The following is a 24222-nucleotide window of genomic DNA, read 5'->3' on the forward strand; positions in this document are numbered from 1 at the left end:
GGCTCCTCCCTTACTGTCTTGAAGGTCGAAATAAGTAGGAGGGGCTGTGCCGTGTCCATATTGAGTTACCAACTTGATGCCTCCTTCTTTTAGCTCTTTCCTGACCAAGGAGGAAAGGGAGCAGGATGGGAGGCCGGAAGGTGAAGGAAGTGCTACTAGAGTCAGAGAAAATAGATGCAAAAAGCTGAGAAAGATGAAACACAAAGGGGCAGACAGCACTAAGCCTCTCCCCTCTTCCCAACTCCAAGCGTCCATCACCTGCTGTTTTCATCCATAAACACACCACTTCATCTGTGGGGTGAGCACCCACCATTCCAGGTACTGGAAACACAACGATGAGACATGACCCAGGCCTTCATGAGTCACGTGGCCTAGAAGGAAAGATGACATTTAACATGAAGCACAGGACAGGGTCACAAACAATCATAGGCAGCATCTGCTGACAGCTGATCTGTGCCAGGCATTGTCAAACACTTTATATACATAATCACATTTAATTTTCACGGCCATCCCAGGAGTCAGGTACCGTTATCTCCATTTTTCAGATGAAGAAACTGAAGCCAAGACGGTTAAGAGACTCGCCTAAGGTTATGCAGCTGGGATTTGAATCCAACTGATCTTGGAAGCAGCATCACACTCCCGGGGAGCAGTCATAGTTGAAATGTATTTTAGAAGACATATATGAAATGCATTTAGAAGTTAGACGTATTGGTCATCCCTGCTACTGTGTGAGAGTGGGAGGTAGACTTCACGTTTCTCAAGGAGCAAGTGAAGAGAAATCTTCTGTTCTGGTGTTGGCCCCTCACCACACCCTATTCTCTTCTGATTCTGTGTGGTTGACACTTCATTGTGGTTCCAAAGACCCAAGTTGCCCGTTTTCGGGGAAATAGTTGCTTCTGTTCAATGCTGTCCCTTTGATCACAAATTTAGATTTATTGCTATCTGTTTTATTCTAGCCTCACTTTTTTTTTTTATAAAATTTTTTTTCAACGTTTTTTATTTATTTTTGGGACAGAGAGAGACAGAGCATGAACGGGGGAGGGGCAGAGAGAGAGGGAGACACAGAATCGGAAACAGGCTCCAGGCTCCGAGCCATCAGCCCAGAGCCCGACGCAGGGCTCGAACTCACGGACCGCGAGATCGTGACCTGGCTGAAGTCGGACGCTCAACCGACTGCGCCACCCAGGCGCCCCTAGCCTCACTTTTAAGATAGAGATAAACTTACAGTCTCAAGTAATAGCAGAGTCATATCCAGTTGAGACTATTAATACAAGATATTTTCATAATCAAGGAAACTAAAGTTTCTTCACCTACTGAGTATTTTCTGACAGAGGAGATACTTGTGTCTCCACACCCAGACCTAGCTCCCCTTCCTCTCACACTAGCCCTTACCTTGGAGAGAAGATAAAAACAAGTTATTGAATATTGCCTTTTTTTGGTTAACTTGACAACCATTATGAAAACAAACCCAAAAAACCAAAATGATGGAGATGTTTTACAAAGTAAATGCTAAATAGAAATTGATCCTTAAAGCATTTAAGATTTCTGTGTGTGTGTGTGTGTGTGTGTGTGTGTGTGTATCTGTCTGTCCATCTCTGCCTGTCTGTCTTCCCTATCGGTGTTCTATAACAGTGATCTAGATAATTGTTCTCTATAGTTGGAACTGAATGTAGACATTGCTTATCAGAACTAAAGTCTTCTATTATTACTTTTTTTCTTTACAGGGTCGTCATGTTAAAACGGGCCAGCTTGCAGCCATTAAGGTTATGGATGTCACAGGGGTAATGTATCTTTATTTTGCCATCGCAGTAGCTATATAGTTATGATAGAGAAATTAGTGAAAAAATCATTTTTCAGAAATAGAATCTTCTTAAACATCTAAGATATTTCCCCACCGAGCTTAACATAGAGCAGTAAGAGTATTCAACATCTGACTGAGAAGACCAGGGATAAACCATTCTAATTAAATTAGAAACCTACACACTGCCTTATGTAGAGCGAATAATGTGTTTCAAAAATTTACATAAACACAACCAAGGATATTTGCATATGAAGACAGAACACGGATTTGAAGGTATTAAAAGAATAATACAGAGATTACACAGAAGAGATGGGTCTTAACAGTTTTCCCAAAGGTCCACCTAACGCTGGAGTAGATAAGAGTTTGGGTAGCTCTAAAATCCTAGTAGGATATTTAACATAAACATTTCCCTCCTCGAAATTATTGACCAAATAACCAAAAATTCTTGTTATTATGGAGCAACACTGAAACAAAATTTCTGCCTGGATGATCAAAAGGAATAGACTTTATTTTAAATACAATCTTATGCTTTCAATCTTTTTGCTGCGGCTATTTAAAATATTTTAATGCCTTTTTGAGAGTACAGAGCAAAAATCAGACTTGAAAACACACACCGGACATCAAAAATATGTTAATAATTTTCTATTGTTCTGGGGATTTTTCTAAGATGTCTGCTTGTTGTACATAAAAGCAAAAAGACCAAAGTCTTCCATTTGGCCCAGAAGTGGTTTATTTGATGTAAATAGACACAGAATGAATGAACCACATGAAGATACCAAGAACCAACATACAAATTTTAAAAAGGCACACAATATATCTGTTTGTCAGACAGACTTCAATCTATATATATCTTTTCAGGCCTAGTTTGTTACCTTTGATAAGTATACATTATATGATACACTGTCTACCGTAATACTAATTTCACTAATGTTCATTTATACCACACTTCGAACTGCCTTCCTTTCCTTACTTATTAATGATCTGAATTCATCTTTAAATTATAGATATCTTTCAGTGGCAAAAAATCGTTCCCATGTTTATTGGCACTTTGATAAAGTACTACTCCCTTTTATTTGTCCTTTCATTTATTTATTTTATTTTTTCAAATACATTATTCAAATTTCAGAGGTTGCAAACCAGTTCAGATACTTAATCCCTATTAGTTTATTAGTTCACCTGGCCTTTACTGAATAAGAAACTGCATGTAGACTATATGTATTAGGTTTAGATTCTGCCACTTGAAACAGAAAACTCAAAATAACAAAGGCTGGAGCACAATGCAAGTGTCTTGCTCTCTCATGTTAAAGGAGTCTGGAATCTATAGCCCAGGGATATATGGCAACAGTGTGACCAAGTGTCTTCCACCCTAAAGGTCACTTCCATGGTTCAAGGTGGTTGTCAGATTTCAATTGATCACATTCTTTGGCGGCAAGAAAAGAAGAGTGAGTGGGTGGGAGCAGAAGGGTACAGAAAAGAGCTCCTTCCACTAAAATCTTGTCTACTTGTATACAACATTTCTAGTTAACTTCTGCTTTCATTGGGTGTACCTAGCTGCAAGGGAAACTGGGAAATGTAGTTTTTTATTCTCCCAATATGTGCAGTTAAAAATCTGGGTTCTGTTAGTCAGGCAGGAAGGGAGAATGGATACTGGTGTGGTCAGTTAGCAAATCTGACACAAAAGTCAAGATCAGGTACTATCAGTATCTACACAGAAACCCATTATAAGTCTGTAAACCCTTTGCAAAGTTTTTACCACAAAACAAGTCAATTTGTTTTGCAATTCTGCTGAAGTCATACTACTGTATTTTCCCTGGATTGAATAGGATCTTCACATAATGTGATGCACTTGGCAGTTTAACAATTGCTGGTTGTGGGTGGGGTCCAAGACATTCATGCTGCAAAGTTCTGTTGTGTGGCTCTGTGGAACCGACAGTTGATTTCCATTGACATCATTAATCTCAGCGCACAAAGCTGTATGTTGATGCGCAAAGTATGACTTGAGAGCACTGGATATTACTTTTCTAGTTTCTGGTTCTATTTTTGAGACTGCAAGTTGCTTGAAGAACCACTGACTATTGTTAGACCACCTTGCTTTGGAATCAACACAGCTTTTTATCCCAGCGTATGTATTCTCAGTTTAAGGAGTGTCAGTTAGCCCTTTTAAACTGGGTTCCACAAGATAGCGAAGCTCAACAGAAAATAACTTGGGAGTCTCTTTTCTCAATTCTCTGGAGGATGATACAGAGCTAAGGCTGTTGCCAGCACATAGGGAGTCGATCTGTTGCATACAATGTATGCTTTATGTTATTTAGGCTTAATTTTCTAAGGGAACCCTTGTTGAAAAGGCTGAGTAGTTTCCCTGATTCAGGCACATCATTGACTATTTTGTAACCATTGACGCTTTATCAAAGATAAATATGGATAGCACATCAGGAGATAGTTTTCTTATTTCCCTTGGTGTCTGATACAGCATCAAATGACTTTTGTATCACCCCCTTACACACTACAGTCAGTGTGTGATTTCCTTTGTGGAATTTGTGTGGTATCCTCAGAAAACAATCTATTTCATTTTGCCATGTTGTCTTTTGTGTATTATGGAATGCTGCAAACGCTTCTTACCAATTATTATAATTGCGCTCATTATAGCTGCTCTGTTAAAAATGGAGATGAATTCTCAAAGGTCGTCTTTGTTAATTGTCTGCAGTGATCTACTGCAAAGTTACTATAGTTTATTGTAATGAAATTGATAAAACCATAAGCTTGAAATCAATTTTTAAATTATTGTTTTTATTCTACACCACTTTCTTTTTTTTTTTTTTTTAATAGAAAATAGCCACAAAGAGAACTGGATATAATGCTTCTGCTCTTCTGGTTTTAATGCCGAGACACTTCCAAAATTGCCAGTATTTGCTTCAGAATTAGTACTTCGACTCAGACTCAGTCTTTGAAGTTGTTTTAGTTCCTGAAATAATTATGAGAATTTCTTCATTTCGCAGCTTTCTGGGGATTCCTTCCCAGCTGGGTTTGTGTACTCTAGATTTGCCTACAATATCTAAACAACATTTCTCAAAGTGGACCACTAGCTTCAGTGAACTGTCAGCCCTCTGGTGGTCTTCATGAGAAAGGGTCCTGGGGGACCCTCAGAACCTGCCTTTTCTACAAGCTCCTCAAGGAACTCCAGATTCGTGAAAGTCAGAGGGGCACTTCTCTAGGCTTTTAGATTTGCTGCTTTCTGGCCACCATATGTGAAGAGACTGTGGTTCTTTGATCACCCTGTAAATGATTCTCATTTTCATTTGGAGAAAAATTCCTGGTGTAAACCCGTCCCTTTACAATGATACCTTGAAGCCCACACAGGACTTAAGGAGATAATAACTTAATGCCATAGGCTTTCACCTTTACAATGACTGGTTCTGATCCTATTGCTCAGGACACTGTGGGGTGTAGTACCAAAGCCCCCCTCAAACCAAATGAAGCTGAAAATGGAAATTATTGGAAGTCACATAGTGTGATTAGGAATGTTGGCTCTCTCTCTCTTTGTGCTCTGCTTTCCTCCCACCAACAGGTCCAGGCTCATGTTCTAATTACTTCATTATTGTTAGTCCCAGCAGAGTGCCAGTCTGAATATCAGTGGTGCAGCTTGGGTCACGTCCCCATTCCCGAGCCAACCCTTGTTTCCTTCTTCCATATCTGGATTGGGTGCCTGGCCCTGGAAGCTACAGGGACTAAGGGCTGGATGATTCATGAAAGGACGATTCACGAAAGAAAAACACGCGAGATATTTGAGGAAAGGGTGGGAAGGATGCTGAGTAGGTAAAACCGGGAGAATTGCACCACTGTGCTATCAAATACCATTGCAGTGGATGTGCTTAAAACTGATCTGGTTCTCAAGTGCCTCTCTAAGTGCCTTTGTTATGTTGCAGCCAGAAATAATAATAATGGTAACTAACACTGCGGGAGTGATTATTATGAGCCAGACTCTTTCAAGCACCTTCTATATTCTGATTATTTAATCCTTTCAGTAACCTGCAAAACAACTTCCATTAGCAGCACCATTACAGAGGTGAGAAGACTGGGCTTATTAAGTGTCTGGCTCAATGTAATGTGTACATGGTGGGGTGACTATTTCAGCCTGAGCGATTTAACTGTATCTTTGAAATCCATCATCTCAACCACATTGCTATAGGTCTCCAATTAACAAAGAAGGGCATTTAGTGTTTAATTTACTGTGTGTTTTTTTCCCATTAATATATTCAATAAACATTTACTGAAAACTGAGTTTCTGACGGGCACTGGAAATTCAAAGATGAAAAAGTGCTCCTTTGCCTGCAGGGGAACTCACAATTATACAACCTCGCCCCAAATATTTATAAGTGAAACGAATCCATTTTATAATAAAGTTATAAAATTCATGAACCAAGCTACTTATAAAGTTTGATATTGACAGTGAGGTAGAGTAATTAAGCCCAGGAAGGACAATCAGACAGATATTCCTGGCCAAGGAGACAGCCTGTGCCAAGGCATGGAGGCTGAAATAGCATTGAAGTATATTCTGGAAACTATTACATGATTTAGTTTCAAAAGGGCTGAGGAGAGAGTGATACAAGATCCTTGTGGACAAGGTAGGGCCAGGTCATGAAGGAAGTAAATAACATGACAGGATTTTACATAGTTTTCAAACTTTCTGTTTTCCCAATAGAACATTTTGATCACATCCTCTTAGGCAAAAATCCAATATATAAAAGAAATATAAACTTTTTTTTTTTTAAACCAGGGATGGGATGCTATACGTCCTGGTCCTTTCCCCCAAACCAGTGCAAGAGCCAATGTGGGAGCCAGAAGTTGAACAGTAAATTAATATGATGGGATTGTCTACTAGGAGGATCCATTTTAAACCCTGTTTGACTGAGTTCCTATTTCAGTCCTGCTTACTGAATTCCTGTGGCTGAAGCTTATGACCAGTCTCCATCCTTCTTTGAAGGGTAAGGAAGTGGTCTCCCTGGAGCCTCTGGTAGAGGGCTTTGCGCATAGTTAATGTTGGCTGAAACTGGACCAAAAAAAAAAAAAAATCTTTTCATCCGGATTGTTTTGAAGAGTCAGGGCACATACTGCTATAAGCACGTTTCGTTCCTCTTTCGCAAAGAGAGACTGTTCAGGGGAGCGATTGGTAGCACAGGACATAACTTTATTAATAATAGTAATAACAACAACATCCATGGTCAAAATAAAAATGGCTGAGTACTTATCATATGCCAAAACACTGTTTTACTTAGTACAACATATATTAGTCTGTTTAATCCTCGAAGCAACTCCCATTAGCGGACACTGCTACTGTGTTCATTTTACAAATGAGTAATTAAAAGCACGAAGAGCCTAAGTAACTTGTCCAAGCCCCACAGATAGTAAATGGCAGAGTTGGAATTCCAAGTCAGCCAGTTAAGGTGTGTCCACTCTCCCCACAGCCCTGTTTTAGGAATGAAAGATGAGGGAGTATCTGTGGAGCATGGCCTGCAGACTCAGAGCTGAGATCACCTACTACCTCCTTACTGACAATGAACTTGGGGGTGGGGGGGAAGGGGCAGAGATGGAGGGAGAGAGAGAATCCCAAGCAGGCTCTGTGCTCTCGGCATAGAACCTGATGTGAGGCTTGAACTCACAAACCATGAGATCATGACCTGAGCCAAAATCAAGAGTTGGACACTTAACCGAGCCACCCAGGCACCCCATGAATCTCATTTTTCTTATGTGTTGGCTGGAAATACAGACATCACAAATTTATACTGAGGCTAAAATGATATGATATCTGGTGCTTGGCACACAACAGGTCCTCAATAAATGATCTTAATTGTTAGTCCTGGTAAGATACAGTGAGTTCCTGAATGGGGCAGTCGATAGGAATGGAAAGAAGGGTTTAGAGCATGCATTGAACTTCTGTCATTAGTAGATGATAGTGTGGAGATGGCAGCCTATGCTGTGAACTGTGCACCATCCCTGGGTTAGTCTCTTGTTGATGTGTGTAAATGGTTTGAATCAGCCCTGTCTTCATCACCTCAATTACAGAGTTATTAGTCTTACCCTGAACAATGTCTCACCCCAAGCATGTACCAAATGACCTACTATAGAGCAGGATCTAGGAGAGAATGTATATAGCTAGATTCTAGAAGCCGAAGACTGAAACCATAATTATTCATTCATTTAAGAATGAAAGGGTGTGCTATGTTCTGGACTGATAGCAGTGAGTAGAACAGACACAGGCTCTGTCTTCTGGAATCTTATGTTCCAACATGTATAAAAGACATGAAAAATAGCCGAACAATTACTTAATCACAGTTTTGATTAGCTTCTAAGGACTGTACAGAGGGTATTAAGAGAGAATTTAAGAGGAAACGAATCTATCCGGGTGGCTAGTATGTTTCCTAATAAAGTGACAGGTAAGTGAGATCCGAGGATGAATAGATCTCGGTTTTGTGTTACTAGGGCTGGGAGAAGGGCATTCTCAGCTCTCGGAGTCTCACTCTCAGGTGGGTTCAACAAAGCCTAGGAATCCCCAGCCCACACTCTTCTGCTTCAGAGACCCCTCTGGACACCTCTTTGGGACTTCTCCTTTGGGGCTTTTCAGGTAGGCATCTTTAGCAAACAGATCGTCTGATAAAGCACATGATGAGAACTTTTAACAAAGAAAAGATAAACATGTTATTTTTGTGTCCATAATACCTTTTACCTTGGAGGCTATATTTAGTGCATCAGTTCTGTAGGGTATACAGCATTTGGAACTTAGAAAGCTTCTAGAGCTCTAAAAATGAACAAGCTGAGCTGCCCACTGCCTGCACATTTCAGCATCACCCCCTGTCTTGCCTACAGACTATCCCCCTTTTGGTGGCTTATGTCTGTCCAGGTCTCTGCACACGTGCACACACACTGGGTGTATAGACTTGTCATATATGTATGCACGCATGTCAGACAGATTCCTTAAGAGCAAAGAATGGCCCTGGAAACTACTGTCTATGCCCCCAAACTAATGAGGGTGAACAATGAGGCTCACTCATTTTTAAAAATATTTGTACATCATTATGGTATTCAGTAGTGCCTTTCATTTGTGTACCTCTAAGCATTTGGTCAAAATTATAGTTAATTCTCTTATGCCCCTAGTGAAGTTGAGATACGTGTAGGGGAGGATGTTGGCACACAGAGGTATGAGGAGTACCTGGATCATTGAGCGTGCTATTCAAATCCAGGTTTGCAACCAGGCTCTTCAGTAGCAGACTGTGGGGTCTCCTTCTGTACGTTCATCCCCTCCTCTGTGCTGCCAGCACATTTCCATTTCATATGTATGTCCACCTTTGGACTTTATCAGGTTCTCTCTTATTGGGCGCTTTTTTTCTTTTGTGACTTGACTCACCCATCAATATGTTGGCTCTCTTCCCAGTAACTTGAAGCTCACCCCTTGTGTTCCCTTTATGGAAAGTCCTCTCTCATTTAAAGCCTACCCTACCGACTTTAATGAGCCAGGAATGGAAACTGTGCAGTTTTCATCTCTGTACCTCCTGCAGGGCTTGCTAACCTAGAACCTGGGGCATAGTAGATGCTATACAAAATGATAATATATATGTGAAAACAAGAGACCAGAGAAAATATAAAGATTAGAAAACCAGATAAAAGAAAAACAAATCCAAATGATAAGCCACAGAAAACTAGAAAATTATTTTTTCCTAGTAACCAAAACACAAAGGGGAGGCATTATCAATTATACTGTTTATACCATCAGGTAAGACTCATTCCAATTCCTGTGAGCTGTTACCTGAATTATAGGTATAGGGTCCCTGAGGATATAAGTCACCTCATTTATGTAAGACTTGAGGCAAGTTAGTGACAACACTACCAGGAGTAAAACTCATTTACTTCTGTGTTAACTTGATCAAGGGTCTTTATTTATTTTATTTTATTTTTAATTCATGGTTTTATAAGGAGTCATCATCAGTGGAAGCTTGGGTATGAGAAAAATGCACATCAGGCTGTGCTAGCTGGATCTCTAAGGGACAGCATTTCCCAGCAAGAGAAATTTCCCAGCAAGAGAGCAGGTTAGCCTCATGGGAAAGAAGAGCACTGTAGATTGGCACTTTCATCTGGGTATATTCTAGTTTTGACATTTCAGGGCTCCCTTACCCTGAGCATGTTGCTTAACCTTGCCTTGTGGATCACACCCCCTCTCTTATAAAGTTTGTATGAGAAGTAAGCATAGTTATTTATAAAGAAAGTTTTTGAGAACCATATGTAGAACACTATGTTCAGTGCATATTATTATCACAGTGTCTCTTACCGACATCTTTCCTTTTTCTCTCCATGGTACCAACAATTCCTATAGAAGACAACATGCCATACCCCTTCCATCTATAGGGCTTTGGCAGTCACTATTTTTCTGCACGAAAATTGGTTCCCTCCATAGTCACACCATGTCACACTTTTTTCCTTTCTTCCCAACTGGGTGCCCCCGACAAGGCCTTCAGAATTCAGCCCAAACTTGAAATTCTTGGTGCTGTCTCCCCTGATGCCTCCAATTAGATTAGCTATCCATACCTCTCCTGTTTGTAACTGTTCATGCATCTGTGTCATTCTTTGATTTCCATCAGTGTTCCCCACTAGCCTATAGTTAAGTTTCATTGTGGCAGAGCTTGAATCCATGGTGCCCATTGTTGTATTATTATATTATTAGCATTTAGCATTGTGCCTGGGGTATAGTAGGCAGTTAAATGTTTATTGAATGAATTCATTAGCTTAAGACTAACATATACAGCAAATCCAGGCACTGCCTACAGAATGTCAAGGCAAAGTCCCAGTTCTCTCAAGGCTAAGGTCATTGGACCATTCTGGGTTTGTTTCCTTCAATGTATAAAAATACAGTTTACAGGTGCATAACCCCACCTTGAGATAATCTTACAAGATCCGTACATGCTTAAATATTATCTAATTTTTATTATATATTCATGTTTAATAAACTGTGATAAAACAAACCTCAAACTGTATGTTATATACCAACAAACACACTGGAAAATGGCAGCCTCTTAATTTGTACTGCTAAGTTACTCCGTTTGTGTGCACAATTTCATTCAGGAAGAAGAATTTCCACTGAAATTTCAGAGTTTTCTCTTTAAAAAGAGAAATTTGCAATTACTTATCTTGTTTTTTCTATGCCTTGGAAACAAAACAAAACTGAAAATTAATGAGATACTGAAGCTGATATGGGACTTTATATTTCTTTCAAACATCTAACGTATTCACTCAAACAGCTTCTTTGTTGTCATTGATTAATTTTATAACTAGATATCACATAGTTACACTCACAAAAATAAATGTTACTGATTTTAAAAGTCTAGTTTTTGTTGATGCTATATTTGTTGGCATCCTGAATCAAATTTCTATTGGAGGAAAGGATTTCACTATTACAAATTATTTTAAAATGTACATTCTGGAAAATGTCAACAACCCCTTTAAATTCTAATAGTCTCTGATTCTTTAACAATAAATTATCTTCAACTTCGTGTCATATTCTGTCAACAGTTGAGTTGAGAATGATAGGAAAATTAACACAAACAACTGCCTAATGCCAACAAGTGCTATGGAAAGCAGGACTGGTTGAGCAGGAGCAGAAGTGGTTCTACCTGATGCCCATATGCTAGGGTGTAGTGGCACTTCGGAGTCTATACATCTCATACTTCTGAATTGAAACTGACCCGTCCCTTGGATTATTATAAGTTATGCAGTTTTACTCTTGTTCCATGGATTGAGAGCTAAATGTTGGTCAAACTCTTTGTTATAGAGCACACTAATATTAAATGCCTTATTAATTCCATTTTTAAATCCTAGCATAGTGTAGGTGCTTAAAGTATATTCCCCATGTATTAAATATGCAACTTAAAATCCCTCTTTTATCCCTTGATATCATTCATAAGCAAATACTAATGTGTGCTAACAAGCTTCTTTAATTGGAGGACCAAAGGCGCGTTTCTCTTCATCCCTGGCTTGAAATGTTCCCAGACACTTCTTTCATGATTAGCAGCTTTTGTTTTATCACCATGGGTAACTGGAGTTTTCAGTAGAGAATTAAGAGCACTGGCTTTGGAGTCAGAGGAATCTTGCTTTGAATCTTAGCTCTGACATTTAAAATACGAATGAACTTGGGGGTTACTTAACCTCTGTGAAATTCATTTTCCTCACTTGTAAAATGGGATCGTTAAATCATCTACTTAATAGAGCTGTTTTGAGTATGAAATAAGATAACACACACAGTTTCTGGGACATAGTGGAGGTTGGCTTTGGCTATGTTTTATAACCCTGGTATCATATTGTTATATGATATCATCATTAGAGGCAGTCAGTGGCTTAAAAGCATCTCCTGGACGCATCCATTTCCTTGCATGTGAAAACCACTTTCTTCTCACATGGAAGAGTTGTCTGCCAGCAATAAGAGAGAGCATGCCCCAGTGCACAGGTACTTTTCCAGCCTCTGCTAGGGCACATTTACTAATGTTCCATTGGCCAGAGCAGGTCACATGGCAGAGCCCAGAGACAAAAAGAAGAACTAATGGACTCCCTTTCTTTCTACTTTCTACTTTCTACTTTCTACTTTCTACTTTCTACTTTCTACTCCCTCTCTGTCTCCCTCCCAGTCCAAGTCTACCACAAATACTAAGCAATAAGTAGATTCCCATGATCTTGTGAAAAAAGCAATCTTCTTTCTTTTGACAATAAAGCTATGCTTAAATAAGCACTTAGTTTTTTCCAAGCCCTGAGAGGCAGCTTAAATAGATATTCTTATTTTCAATCACAGGTGAAAATGGCTGATACCCAGAGAGTATCTATGCAATGCCTGAGGGTACATAATGAATCAGCTTGGACTAGATTTTGCAGTATCAGTACTGAAGTAATAGTTCTTCCCAGTATCCTGGACTTGGCTTTTAAAAATTATTCCCTTGTAAAATTTGTAACAATTTAGTACCATTACTTTTTTTTTTTCATTTGTTTCCCAGTGAGCTTGATCCTTTTGCTTAATTCTTCAGACATAAGAATAACCCATTTACAAAACAGAAGACATCCTTTTCTTACAGCTTTGAAATCTAATTCTAGCCTCGGTTGTTATCTTTGTCTTTTTGAAACCATCGTAACCTCATCCTTTTCAATGAGCTGTGTTGTGAGAGGGTAGACTGCTTATGGAATGGTTGAATAAGTTCTCATAGTTACTAGTACGTGTGTGCTTTTCAGTTCCACTGCCTAACTTGCTGCCACCGTTGCCCTAGACTAGAAATCAGGATAAACCGTAGCCCTGAAGGCCTGATAAAATGCATGCCCACCTACAAGGTCACATAACCTCCAAATCAAGGTTCTATGCTAGAGCTCCATAACCATGACCCACAGTGGTCCCATAATTGTGTTTGGAAACAGTGCAGTTTAAACTAAAATTCAAGATACTTCCATTCTTGCCCTTCCACCCTTGTTATGTATTTATTTTTTTGGTTGACAAGATTAATAACAGTGTTTATTTTGCATTTATAACTCAAACATACTTCGTTCAAATATCACAAAAGACTGGGCATATAATACAATACTATTATAAATCTGTATGTAATTCTAGATGAGAAAACTTAAGTGCTGAAAGTTAGGTTAGGGATGCCTGGCTGGCTCAGTTGGAAGAGCATGCCACTGTTGATCTCAGGTTTGTGAGTTCGAGCCCCATGTTGGGTGTAGAGATAACTTAAATAAATAAAACTCAAAAAATACAAATAAAAATAAAAGCGAGATTGCTTCCCTAAGGCGATGTAGCCAGAAAAGAGTGGAGCCCAAAGTGAACATGCACCCCATCTGCCGACCCTCATTTTTCTGACTCCGTGCATATGCTTTCTTCATTTTCATATTGTCTCAGTTTACCTTCGCAAAGTGATGGAGAACTTGCTGCCTTCATTCCGATCTCCAGTATTATTTATTTTGGATTTAATTATATATTGAATCACACTATTATTTAACTGTTTTCTTAATAGTATGGTAAACTTTTTAAGATACTTTTCCCCTGAGGCATCTGGGTGGCTCAGTCGGTTGAGCATCCGACTTCAGCTCAGGTCACGATCTCACGGTTCGTGGGTTCAAGCCCCGCGTCGGGCTCTGTGCTGACAGCTTGGAGCCTGGAGCCTGCTTCGGATTCTCTCTCTCTCTCTCTCTCTCTCTCTCTCTCTCTCTCGGTGCCTCCCCTTCTGCCCTCTGTCTCTCTCTCTCAAAAATAAATAAATAAACAAACATTTTTAAAAAGGATACTTCTCCCCTCTTGGATTGTCCCACATCACCCTCCATCCTGTTGAGAACCTAGGAGGCCGGCAGCAATGCTTATACAACCAACTTGTCTCTAAGAATGACCAAAGGTGAGATTGGCAGGCTGCCATTGGAAAATGATTGGTGTTTCACTGCCCCAGGTAGTTGCCTCTTTAATGGAAGCAGCTGTGGATACCAGGCTGCTCACAGAAACCCTCAGGTTTGTTTTCCTCCTTCTGTTTGGGCTTCCCTAAAGTACATATGCTCACATCCTGCATTCATCCACAATTATTCAGCCCACATGGTAAGTTTAAAATACCTTAATCTGCACCATAGTAAGACATTTGAGGCATGCTACAGAGGCCCTTCAACAAGTAGAAGGTCTGTGAAGGTCAGTCTGTCCTCAGGCTACAGTGAATGTGTAGGTAGTCTCCCATAGCTGCAGGGAAGAATCCATTGGTCATCGGATGCCATCCCTTCCCTCAGCCACTGTCCCAGCCCCTCACTCCTGGACCCCCCTCCTCAATGTTGGGGCCACATGCTTCTCCTTAGGTCAGCACCTCAATCGTATGTTCTATTTTGAGATCAGTTAGTCTTTGATTTTGTTAAGACTTGTGACATGTAAGAGGCTTCACTCTCCTGGGTTTGGAAATCTCCATTGTTTTTCACTAAAACTTATTTTCTCATGATGAAGAAATGTCAGCACTTCACCGTTCTCATCTCACCCTCACTGTTTTCTCTCAAGTACCCCCGATGCCACTGTAGTAGCAGGGTCCTTGCAGGTGTCCTCTCTTTTATTTGTATTTGTTCACCAGCACTTTGCCTGGTGCTGGGCATGCTATAGAGAGCAAAAGCAGGCACCATTCCTGTGTTCACAGTTGGTACGGGCTGATGGGAAAGAGAGGCCTTAATCAAATGATAGGACGGATAAGTGTAGATTGCAATTCTGGTAGGTGCTACAAAGGAAGACACATGTGATGATCCATGAGGCTAGAACCAAGTCAGATCAGAAACCTTTGCTGGCGAAGGGACTCTGGAACTGAGACCTGAAGGCAGAGGAGAGCTTACCATCCATGAAGAGCGTCGAGTAGAAGAGCAATTATGACACATCTCCACACCAGTACCAACAAATATGATGCCTGTGTGAAGTGTAGGAGGTGGATAAGATACAGCAGGGGGGACTTGACATGGCCTGAGAGAAATAGGGAAGACATCCTGAGGAGGGCCCTTTAAGCTCGATTAGGAATAATGAGTAAAAGCTGTGTCCAGAGGAGGACAGGAAAGAAGACATCACATGGAAAACCGCAGAAGGGCCCGACAATGTAGAGACTGAAGTGAGGCCAAGCAGCCCAAGCTGCAAGGGGACAGACAGGGACACAGCACAGGCGGCCTTTAGGTAAAGGTGATGTTACAACCTACCCTCAGAGGTAATTGTTACTAATGCACATCTCACATAACTCTCCTGGGATGGAATTTTGTCTCGCCAATCTCAGAAATAAATCCAACTGATGTGTACATATCAAAATAAAATTATGGGAGAGCACATGCACCCCCCACCGATAGTGCCAGGGCCTCCAAAAGTGGCCAAGTTGATGGACTCCAAAGTGAAACTCAGAATGAATGAAACCCGAACATCAGGAAACTTAGTCTGTAGGAGAGTTACCTCTTTTCACATCCATGGCACTGCCACGTTCCCCCTTTCTTTTTATGTTTAGTTTCCAGAAGGTGAGATGAGTTCCCCTGTTTTGTGAACTTCTTCAGATCTAGGGAACTTACCCAGCTGACTTTCATCATCTTCAGTCAGTTACTTCAATAAAAGTAGGCTTCAAAGAAAATGAACCTAACAAATTTTAAATGTCAGAGCTTGTATTTTTTTTTTCTTTCCCCAATCTTTCCTACTGATCAGATATGATCAGTGATAGGTAGTCAGTGGACATAGTTCCCAGAAGCCGAGAGTGAATTTTATTTCAATAGTCTGTCTACCTTGATCTTTTCCAGGTGAAAGGATGAGCTTTTTCTTTCTAAATGGTTGCATACTATGCCTGTTTGCTGTACAAACAGAAGAGCCTCTAGGATTGCCAATTTGATGTCTTGTGATTTTTTTTCTTTGTAGTCAGTATGCTTGTTTACCACCACAGAAGAATAAAACTTAAGAAAGAATTTATTGTGTAGTTGATATAGATGGTGACGAAAAACAGAATCCTACTAAGCACAATGGCTGTTCATGACATAATATTTATTATTCTAATACAGGATGAAGAGGAAGAAATCAAACAAGAAATTAACATGTTGAAGAAGTATTCTCATCACCGGAATATTGCTACATACTATGGTGCTTTTATCAAAAAGAACCCTCCAGGCATGGATGACCAACTTTGGGTATGTAGTGCTACCCAAATTTACTTTACTTACAGGAAGAACAACCAGGGCTGAATGGTTCATTTCTCTGTCCTCATGACTAAATTGGATTAAGTAACTCCTTCTTTGAAACTCTTGGCCCCATAATTTCCATAACATTGTGTTTTCAAGGTTCTTTCCCATTTTCCCATTTTAAAGATAAAGTATCTTTATCTTCTACCCCTTAATGTGGGCCATCCCTAAAGCCAGTTGTTAAGTTCTCTGGTTTTTCCACTAGTGACCACATTTATTGAGTTAGGCATCACACTGTTTGCTTTTTATGTATTATGTCATTTATTCCAGCTCTTTGAGAGGGACATTATTATGGTCTCATTTTTTTTAGTCTCATTTCTTTTTTTCTAATTAATTAATTAATTCATATTTTAATTTATATCCAAGTTAGTTAGCATGTAGTGCAACAATGATTTCAGGAGTAGATTCCTTAATGCCCCTTACCCATTTAGCCCATCCCCCACCCAAAAACCCTCCAGCAACCCTCAGTTCTCTTTAAGAGTCTCTTATGTTTTGTCCCCCTCCCTGTTTTTATATTATTTTTGTTTCCCTTCTCTTATGTTCATCTGTTCTGTGTCTTAAAGTGCTCATATGAGTGAAGTCATATGATATTTGTCTTTCTCTGACTAATTTCACTTAGCCTAATACCCTCTAGTTCCATTCCATCTTGTTGCAAGTGGCAAGATTTCATTCATTTTGATTGGCAAGTAATACTCCATTGTATGTATATATATATATATATATATATATATATATATATATATATATATATATATACCACGTCTTCTTTATCCATTCGTCCATCGATGGACATTTGGGCTCTTTCCATACTTTGGCTATTGTCAATAGTGCTGCTATAAACATTGGGGTGCATGTGCCCCTTCGGAACAGCACACCTGTATCCCTTGGATAAATACCTAGTAGTGCAATTGCTGAGTCATAGTGTAGTTCTATTTTTAATTTTTTGAGGAAACGCCATACTGTTTTCCAGAGTTTGCCTCATTTCTTAGATGACAGAACTTAGGTTTACAAAGAGGGTAAGTTAATTGCCCCAAGGTCTATGTAGCTAGAAATGGTGGAACAATAATCTAACCAAGTTCTATGGGTCTTTTCCTCATCTCTGGCTAATGTGTGGATGACTGAAATTTAAATTCCAGTTCTGTGAATGAAATACCTAAAACAGTATCTGATACCATATAAGTACTCTCATGGTTGCTTTCCTTTCTAGTTAGCTATGTGCCCCAGTCCTGTATCTTTGACAGTTTGTGAGACAGCTGTCCCACTGAAGGAAGGTAAATTCAGTATATCTGCTACCAAAACCACTATTCCTATCCCTGCCCTGCTTAGATTGCTCTTCCTCTCACCTTCGTGGTTTCTGTCCATGAAACTTTTATTCATTCTTATCTCTCAGGCTGGCTTATAACGCTGTCTTGGTTTAATCTTCCTTTGCTAACTTCATGTGGGCCCGTTCAGTGGAAGCCTAGATTTTGCAGTAGACTTCTACTTGACCTACCTCGCTCTCTCTTTCTTGAATCTCTGTTCATTCCATATGTTGCTGCTTGGATTAATTACTCTAAAAATACCCTTTTAACCACTTACCATCTTACTCATTTTCTAGAGCTCTTACTATGTGTCTGACACACAAAATTCTTTAATTAGACAGAATTTACTATATGCCAAATTATATACTAAATTGTGTGAATCCAGCAACTACTATTTCATGGACAGCTAATCAAAGAATCTCAGTTTACTCTCTTAATGCAAAGACATCTGTCTGTAGTCCAGTTGAGAAGATAAAACGTACACAGTGAACAGAATTGGTGACAAAAAGAATATTATAATGTTAGCTCAGAAAAATAACAAGATTTTCATGTATTTTGATAACTGAATACTATAATCTTTGGAAGTGAAAAGAGCTACTGTATATTTTTCCCCCATAAGCCCATCTTTAAATTTAAAATAAAAAAGGTATTTTGGGGTAAATAAACCCACTTTGTATGATCACATTGATTTTATATATTTTTATGTGATTTCTGAAAAAGTTATAGTAATATTTTAATTGTGGCCTCTTAAATGTATAGTAGATATAAATGTGAAAATTAAAAATGTAAAAATAGTAAGAGAAAAAAGCTATAACTGTGTAATACTAAAAAAGATAAACGAGGCCATATATGCAAGGGCATAACCACATAACAGAATTTTGATGGACTTGCCTGTATACATTTTTTTTTTAAGATTCTCATTACAAAAAAACATAAAAAACAAGGTAAAATGCAAGTAACTAATTTAGGAAAAATATTTTATATATGATGAGAAAGAATTTAGTAGCCTTTAGAGAGGAAGAGTTTTTAGAAATAATAATAGAAATAATATGGTATAATAGAAAAATATGGAACTAAAAGAAGGATTGAGTTAAGAATGAGGCAGCAATTAGCAAAGTAAGAATTATCAATTACCTGTAAAGATGTTCTTAAAATATAATCATACCAACAATATAAATGCAAAACAGAACAAGAATTAGATACCATTTTTTAAACTTATAGATTGGCAAAGATTTTTTTTAAATGATATGCCCAGAATGGACACTCATACCCCCTGCTTATGGAAATGAAGATTGGAGGCTGGTACTCTTATCTTTACTCAAGGGCATTTGGGATACATACAGATAAACATTCACACACACACGCGCGCGCGCACACACACACACACACACACAGATAGATAGATATGCAGGAATGTGTCCTAAATAAATATTTGGGTAACTGTATAAAGATGTATGTAGAAGGTAACCAATAGGGAATTGCTTAAGTAAATCTATTAAAGGACAGTGTGAAAGGACACATCAGCCAGTTACAATGATGTAGATTTATATTTATAGTGCAAAAACATTAACTTATATAATGGGATTTTTTTAAAGCCTTTTAAAAATACTATGATTAGATAAAATACATTTTCATTTTTGGCAAATAAAAAAGGAAGAAAAAGGAAATAAAAGAAAAAATGTATCTATTGTCTATTTAAATGATGGGGATGTCTAGGATACCAATGGTGTCGAAGATATTTGTATCTGGGTAGTATTTTCACTAATTTAACTTTTAAAACATTTTTTTCTTTCTTATGTCTGCTTCTTTTTTCTTCTAAACTCTCTCTTACGTTGAACATCAGAGCCACTTCTGTTTCTTCTTTTTTTAATTGCTCCCCATTGGGCTGTTTTTGCTCCTCAAAGACAGTCAGCAATCTGAGGCAAGGACTGTGTTTGCATCTCTGTGGCCTCAGTGCCAGGAAGGTGCTGAGCATACGAGGCTGATAGAATAATTGGACTGTAAATGAAAATGATTATTATTTCTACAGACCTGGTTGCTAATAATGTCAGTACAAAGCAGATGGCTGCAGGTACTTTGAGAGTTCATTTTATTTGTGGACTAAAAGTTCGACAGGAAGTGATAAGATGATTCAAGTAGGAATATCTCTGTGTTCCTAAAGGACTTCTACGTCATCAAGAATCTAGCTTTTTAGCAATGACCCCATATTGCCATAAGCTTCAGCAGATAACAAGTGGAGAATGATAGCTGTTTTAATGCTGTCTGCAGAGAGTTTTTTTGTTTGGTCAGGGCCCTGGTTCCAAATTAAACGAAAGCATTAATGTAGCTTTGGAACCACCACCTTCAGGAATCACTTGCAATAGTACAAGCTGAGTCACACCCAACTATTTATCACTTCTTCTGTGAGATGGGCCAGATAGGAGAGTTGGTTTTCTTGTGAGAGTGAATTGTTAAAATCTGGATGTTTATTTAGAAATTGGTTGAAAGAAAGAGAGGAGTGGTCAAGCAGGGATTCACTTATTTTTACCCTTTTCCTAATGCTGCAGTTTTTTAAGTTGGAAACAAAATTAGTCGTCTTTTATTTTGCTGGATCGCCAGGAAGTTAATTGACTTTCCCAGGGCCTCAAAGCTCATTAATGGATGAATGCAGAGTCAGAATGCAGGCATCCTGAAATGTGACAATTTAGCTTGGCCTGAAGTTCTGTGAAAGGCACTGGAAGTTTGTTGTTATTGTTTTTAAATAAGCAGACCTGCAGTCCATTTTCCAATAGGCACTGGGAGAAAGCAGGAAGCCCGTTTGCATCTGCATGGCATGAACAGGAGATTTCGTATTCTTGGGAATCAGTTGCTGCCTGCCAGTTCTCACCCTGGCCAGCTGCTCCTCCCACGAAGACAGCTGTGGTTGCTGGGAATCAAGAGTCTGCAAGTGTATATATTCATTTATTCAGTCACCATTCATTTGTTCATCCTACAAATATATATCAAGCACTTGCTAGACAAAAGGGACTCTTGTAGACACTTAGGATATATCCATGAACAAAACTAAAGAAAGCCCCTACTTACATGTAGCTTACACTCCTGCTACAGACCATAGAAAATAAATATAGTTAGTAAGAAAAGTGTAGAGAGTGCTGGAAGCTGACAAGAGCCTAGTAGAGCAGGGAAAGGTTGATGGGGTTGCATCCAGAGGAAGTCCCATTGTAGAAGACTCAAGGAGGCGTGTTCCAAGCCTGGTGGTTTCCAAGAATAACAATGGGAGCAGTGTGATCAGAAACCTGGGAGATGAGACCTGGAGCCACATCATGCAAGGCCTTACCGACCATTGGAAAGATATCAGCTTTTACTCTGAGTGAGGTGGGGGGGCCACTGGAGGGTTTTGAAAGTAGAGGAGGGATGGAATATGAGCCACGTAGTTAAGGGGTCTCTCCCATTTCTGGGTTGAGACTAGACCAGATGGAGGCCAGAGTAGAATCAGGGAGGCCAATTAGGAGACTGTTTTAGCAAGCGAATCCCCTTCCTGAGGTTGGCAAAGGGAGATCTGCAAGTAGTGGTCTCTCCCAAACCCAGGCACCAAGGGAGGGCCAGGCCTTCACATTCCATTTGACCACGTGCAATTAAGTAGGACCCACATTCTGCTTGGAAGACAGAGGGCCTAGCAGGGACCATCCCCACTAGTAATCGTCCATTAGCTTCTGTGTTACCAGGGAAAAAAATACCAAGCCATGAAATGCTTACGAGGATGAGGCCATCTTCTTTTTCTAGTTGTGCTCTTTCTATTTGGTAACAAACTCAGGGGGAACTTGGAAAAGTAAAGGCAGAATAGAAACATAATGGGAAATTAATACCAGAGTACAATGTTGGTGGGACCTTGGTTATAGAATGTGATTGTGCATCATTACTCCAAGGGCTCCGACTCACTAAATTTGAGCCATTCTGTGTTAATAATAACAGTGGCAGATAATATTTATTGCTTGCTTCTCATATGCCAAATTTTATGGTTTTGGGTTTTTTGGGTTTTTTTTTGCATTATCATATTATTTCATTAGATCTTTACAACTACTCTATACTTTAGATCTATCATTATCCCCACTTTACCGATAAGGAAATTTGGCTCAGAGAAGTTAAGAAATTTACCCCAGGTCTTACAGCTGGTGAGTGATAAAGCCAGTGTGCTAGCTAACCCCAAGCTCTCTTATGCTAGAATCAAGCCCTTGAGCTTTACATTCTTTTAAGTTGTAAAAAATAATTCTGATATCAAAAGTTGGTGTTCCAAATAGGATTGACGCTTTGGGTTTATTTTGACTTCATCTTTAACCTCCATTCCTCAGTTCCCCAATTTTCAAAGAGGGTAGCAGGACCAGTTAGCTACTAATAAGACTGATGTGGAAGTCTAAGAAATATGCCTTGAGGAGTACCTTAAGACTTTCGGGAATGTTTTAGCAAACAATTGCAAAGATCACAGATAGTTGACTCTTTGGACTAATAGCATTCTGTTAGGATTACATTTATATAAAAATGTTATTGTGAATTATATAGAGACGTAACCTGTAGCAACCAAAGCAGCACTTTTTTAAGAGAGAGAGAGAGAGAGAGAGAGAGAGCACAAGTGTGAGTGGGGAGGGGCAGCAAGTGAGAATCCCAAGCAGGCTTCATGCTGTCAGCACAGAGCCCAATTTAGGGCTCGAACTCATGAACCATGAGATCATGACATGAGCCGAAATCAAGAGTCAGATGCTGAACTGACTGAGCCACCCAAGCTTCCCAAAAGCAGCACTTTCTAACATGCATTCCCAGTATCCAGACTACAGGAAATATTCCCCAGTTATTTCTTTTGTTGTGGCTAGAGGTTTTGCACATATCCTACCAGCCAACACATGTGCTGTTTTAGGTGTCTGATTGAATTATAATCTGTGCGAATTCTATCAGTCTTGTTGTAGAGATAAACTCTTGTTTAGTACCAGCTCTTTGAGGAAATACAGCTACTTCTGATAATGGCTAAGTAATTCTCCTTTATCAACCGCTCAGGGCCTGAACCGGAAATCAAAAAAGGGAGCTCTTTCAATAAAGATTCTGATCTCTTGGAAACAAGCAAGCTCTGTCACACAGCACAGCCGTCTCATTCCACCCCATCTCAGTGATGAGAAGCTCTCCATTTTGCTGCACACCATTCGGGCACTGGGACTGAGGGACAAGTACCATCTATTAGGAGTACTAATACTCTAACCTTAGAAGGCAAAATCATACATATTTTGCTGTCTTCTCATACTACCACAATCCCAGGACTAGAATATCTTATAAACAATGATAAATTTTTTTTTTAAATAATATTTATTTTTGAGTAGAGGGAGAGAGAGAGAGAGAGAAAGGGAGGAGCAGAGAGAAAGGGAGACAGAGGATCCTAGCAGGCTCTGTACTGTCAGCACGCTCAGGACTCAAACTCAGGGCTGGAATTCCCCAACGGTGGAGCTGAAGACAGACTCAACTGACTGAGCCACCCAGGCACCCCAAAAGCAATAATATCCGATTAGTTTCCAAAATGTAAGGTGGTCAAGTAAGACAGCAGATTACTGTACTGAAATGTCTCAGTAAGCCATTCATTAGATTGCAACAGTATAGCCTTGCAGAGCTAAGAGTTCAAAAACTATATATGCATTGAGGGGACAAACATTGCCACCGTTGGCTGAAACCTGATCTGGAATCCAGAGACCTGGGTTCTGGTATTGGCAGAGGCAGCATCTCTGACATCTGGTTTCTTCCATATAAAAATGGTAACTTTAGAGTAATAGGCCTGGGTTTTCAAACTGGCAGCCCAGAGGCTAAGTACTGTCTGGGTGAATGTATTTAGTTTTAGTCACATAAGATGGCGGTGTTTTAGTTATGGCAACATTAGAAAAAATCAATTTCTTGCAAAAGTCTGGATTCCTTAAAAAGTTTTGAAAACCAGGATGATTTGAAAATGCTGGGCCTGAAACCCCCAATAGCAGCAGTGTGTTATAACTGTTTGGGGAGCACACGCCTGCTCCAATTTGTACCAGAAATTCCACCACTCCCAGGTGACTTCCATACATGCTAAACTTCACATATTGATGTTAGTTGCCTAGCTCCTGCATAAGATCATCTGTAAATAAGATATTGAGATGAACCAATGAGAGATCCTTTCTAGAATCTGCAGTGATGTTGGCCACAGCCTCCAGACCTAGGTCTGCTAGAGTTTACATTTGCTGTAGCATCTTGCCTGGCAAAAAGATCATGCCCATTGACATTTTTGGTTGTTGTAAAGTATAAATATGAAATGCTGCAGATAGCATTATTAAAAATTCAGCCACCTGTAGCTGAGTCCTTTGAATAATTAATATTTCTCCTTTTTGAGTTCTATGCATCAGAAATGAGGCTTTA

The 24222-nt window shown here is 39.5% G+C and overlaps 1 protein-coding gene across 8 annotated transcripts in view; it reads left to right on the forward strand.

Moving 5' to 3' along the window:
* The window catches only part of TNIK (TRAF2 and NCK interacting kinase), a 396523-nt gene that overhangs the window by 229744 nt on the left and 142557 nt on the right, over positions 1-24222 (forward strand). For all 8 annotated transcript variants that reach the window (XM_053903642.1, XM_019463160.2, XM_019463162.2 and 5 more), the window contains exons 3-4: positions 1725-1781; positions 16349-16474. In XM_053903642.1, coding sequence (XP_053759617.1) covers positions 1725-1781; positions 16349-16474 — 183 coding nt within the window. The remainder of the gene's footprint in view (positions 1-1724; positions 1782-16348; positions 16475-24222) is intronic.

This window comes from Panthera pardus, unplaced genomic scaffold (assembly GCF_024362965.1).
Source record: "Panthera pardus isolate Hobbes unplaced genomic scaffold, ASM2436296v1 HiC_scaffold_16, whole genome shotgun sequence".
Classification (NCBI taxonomy): domain Eukaryota; kingdom Metazoa; phylum Chordata; class Mammalia; order Carnivora; family Felidae; genus Panthera; species Panthera pardus.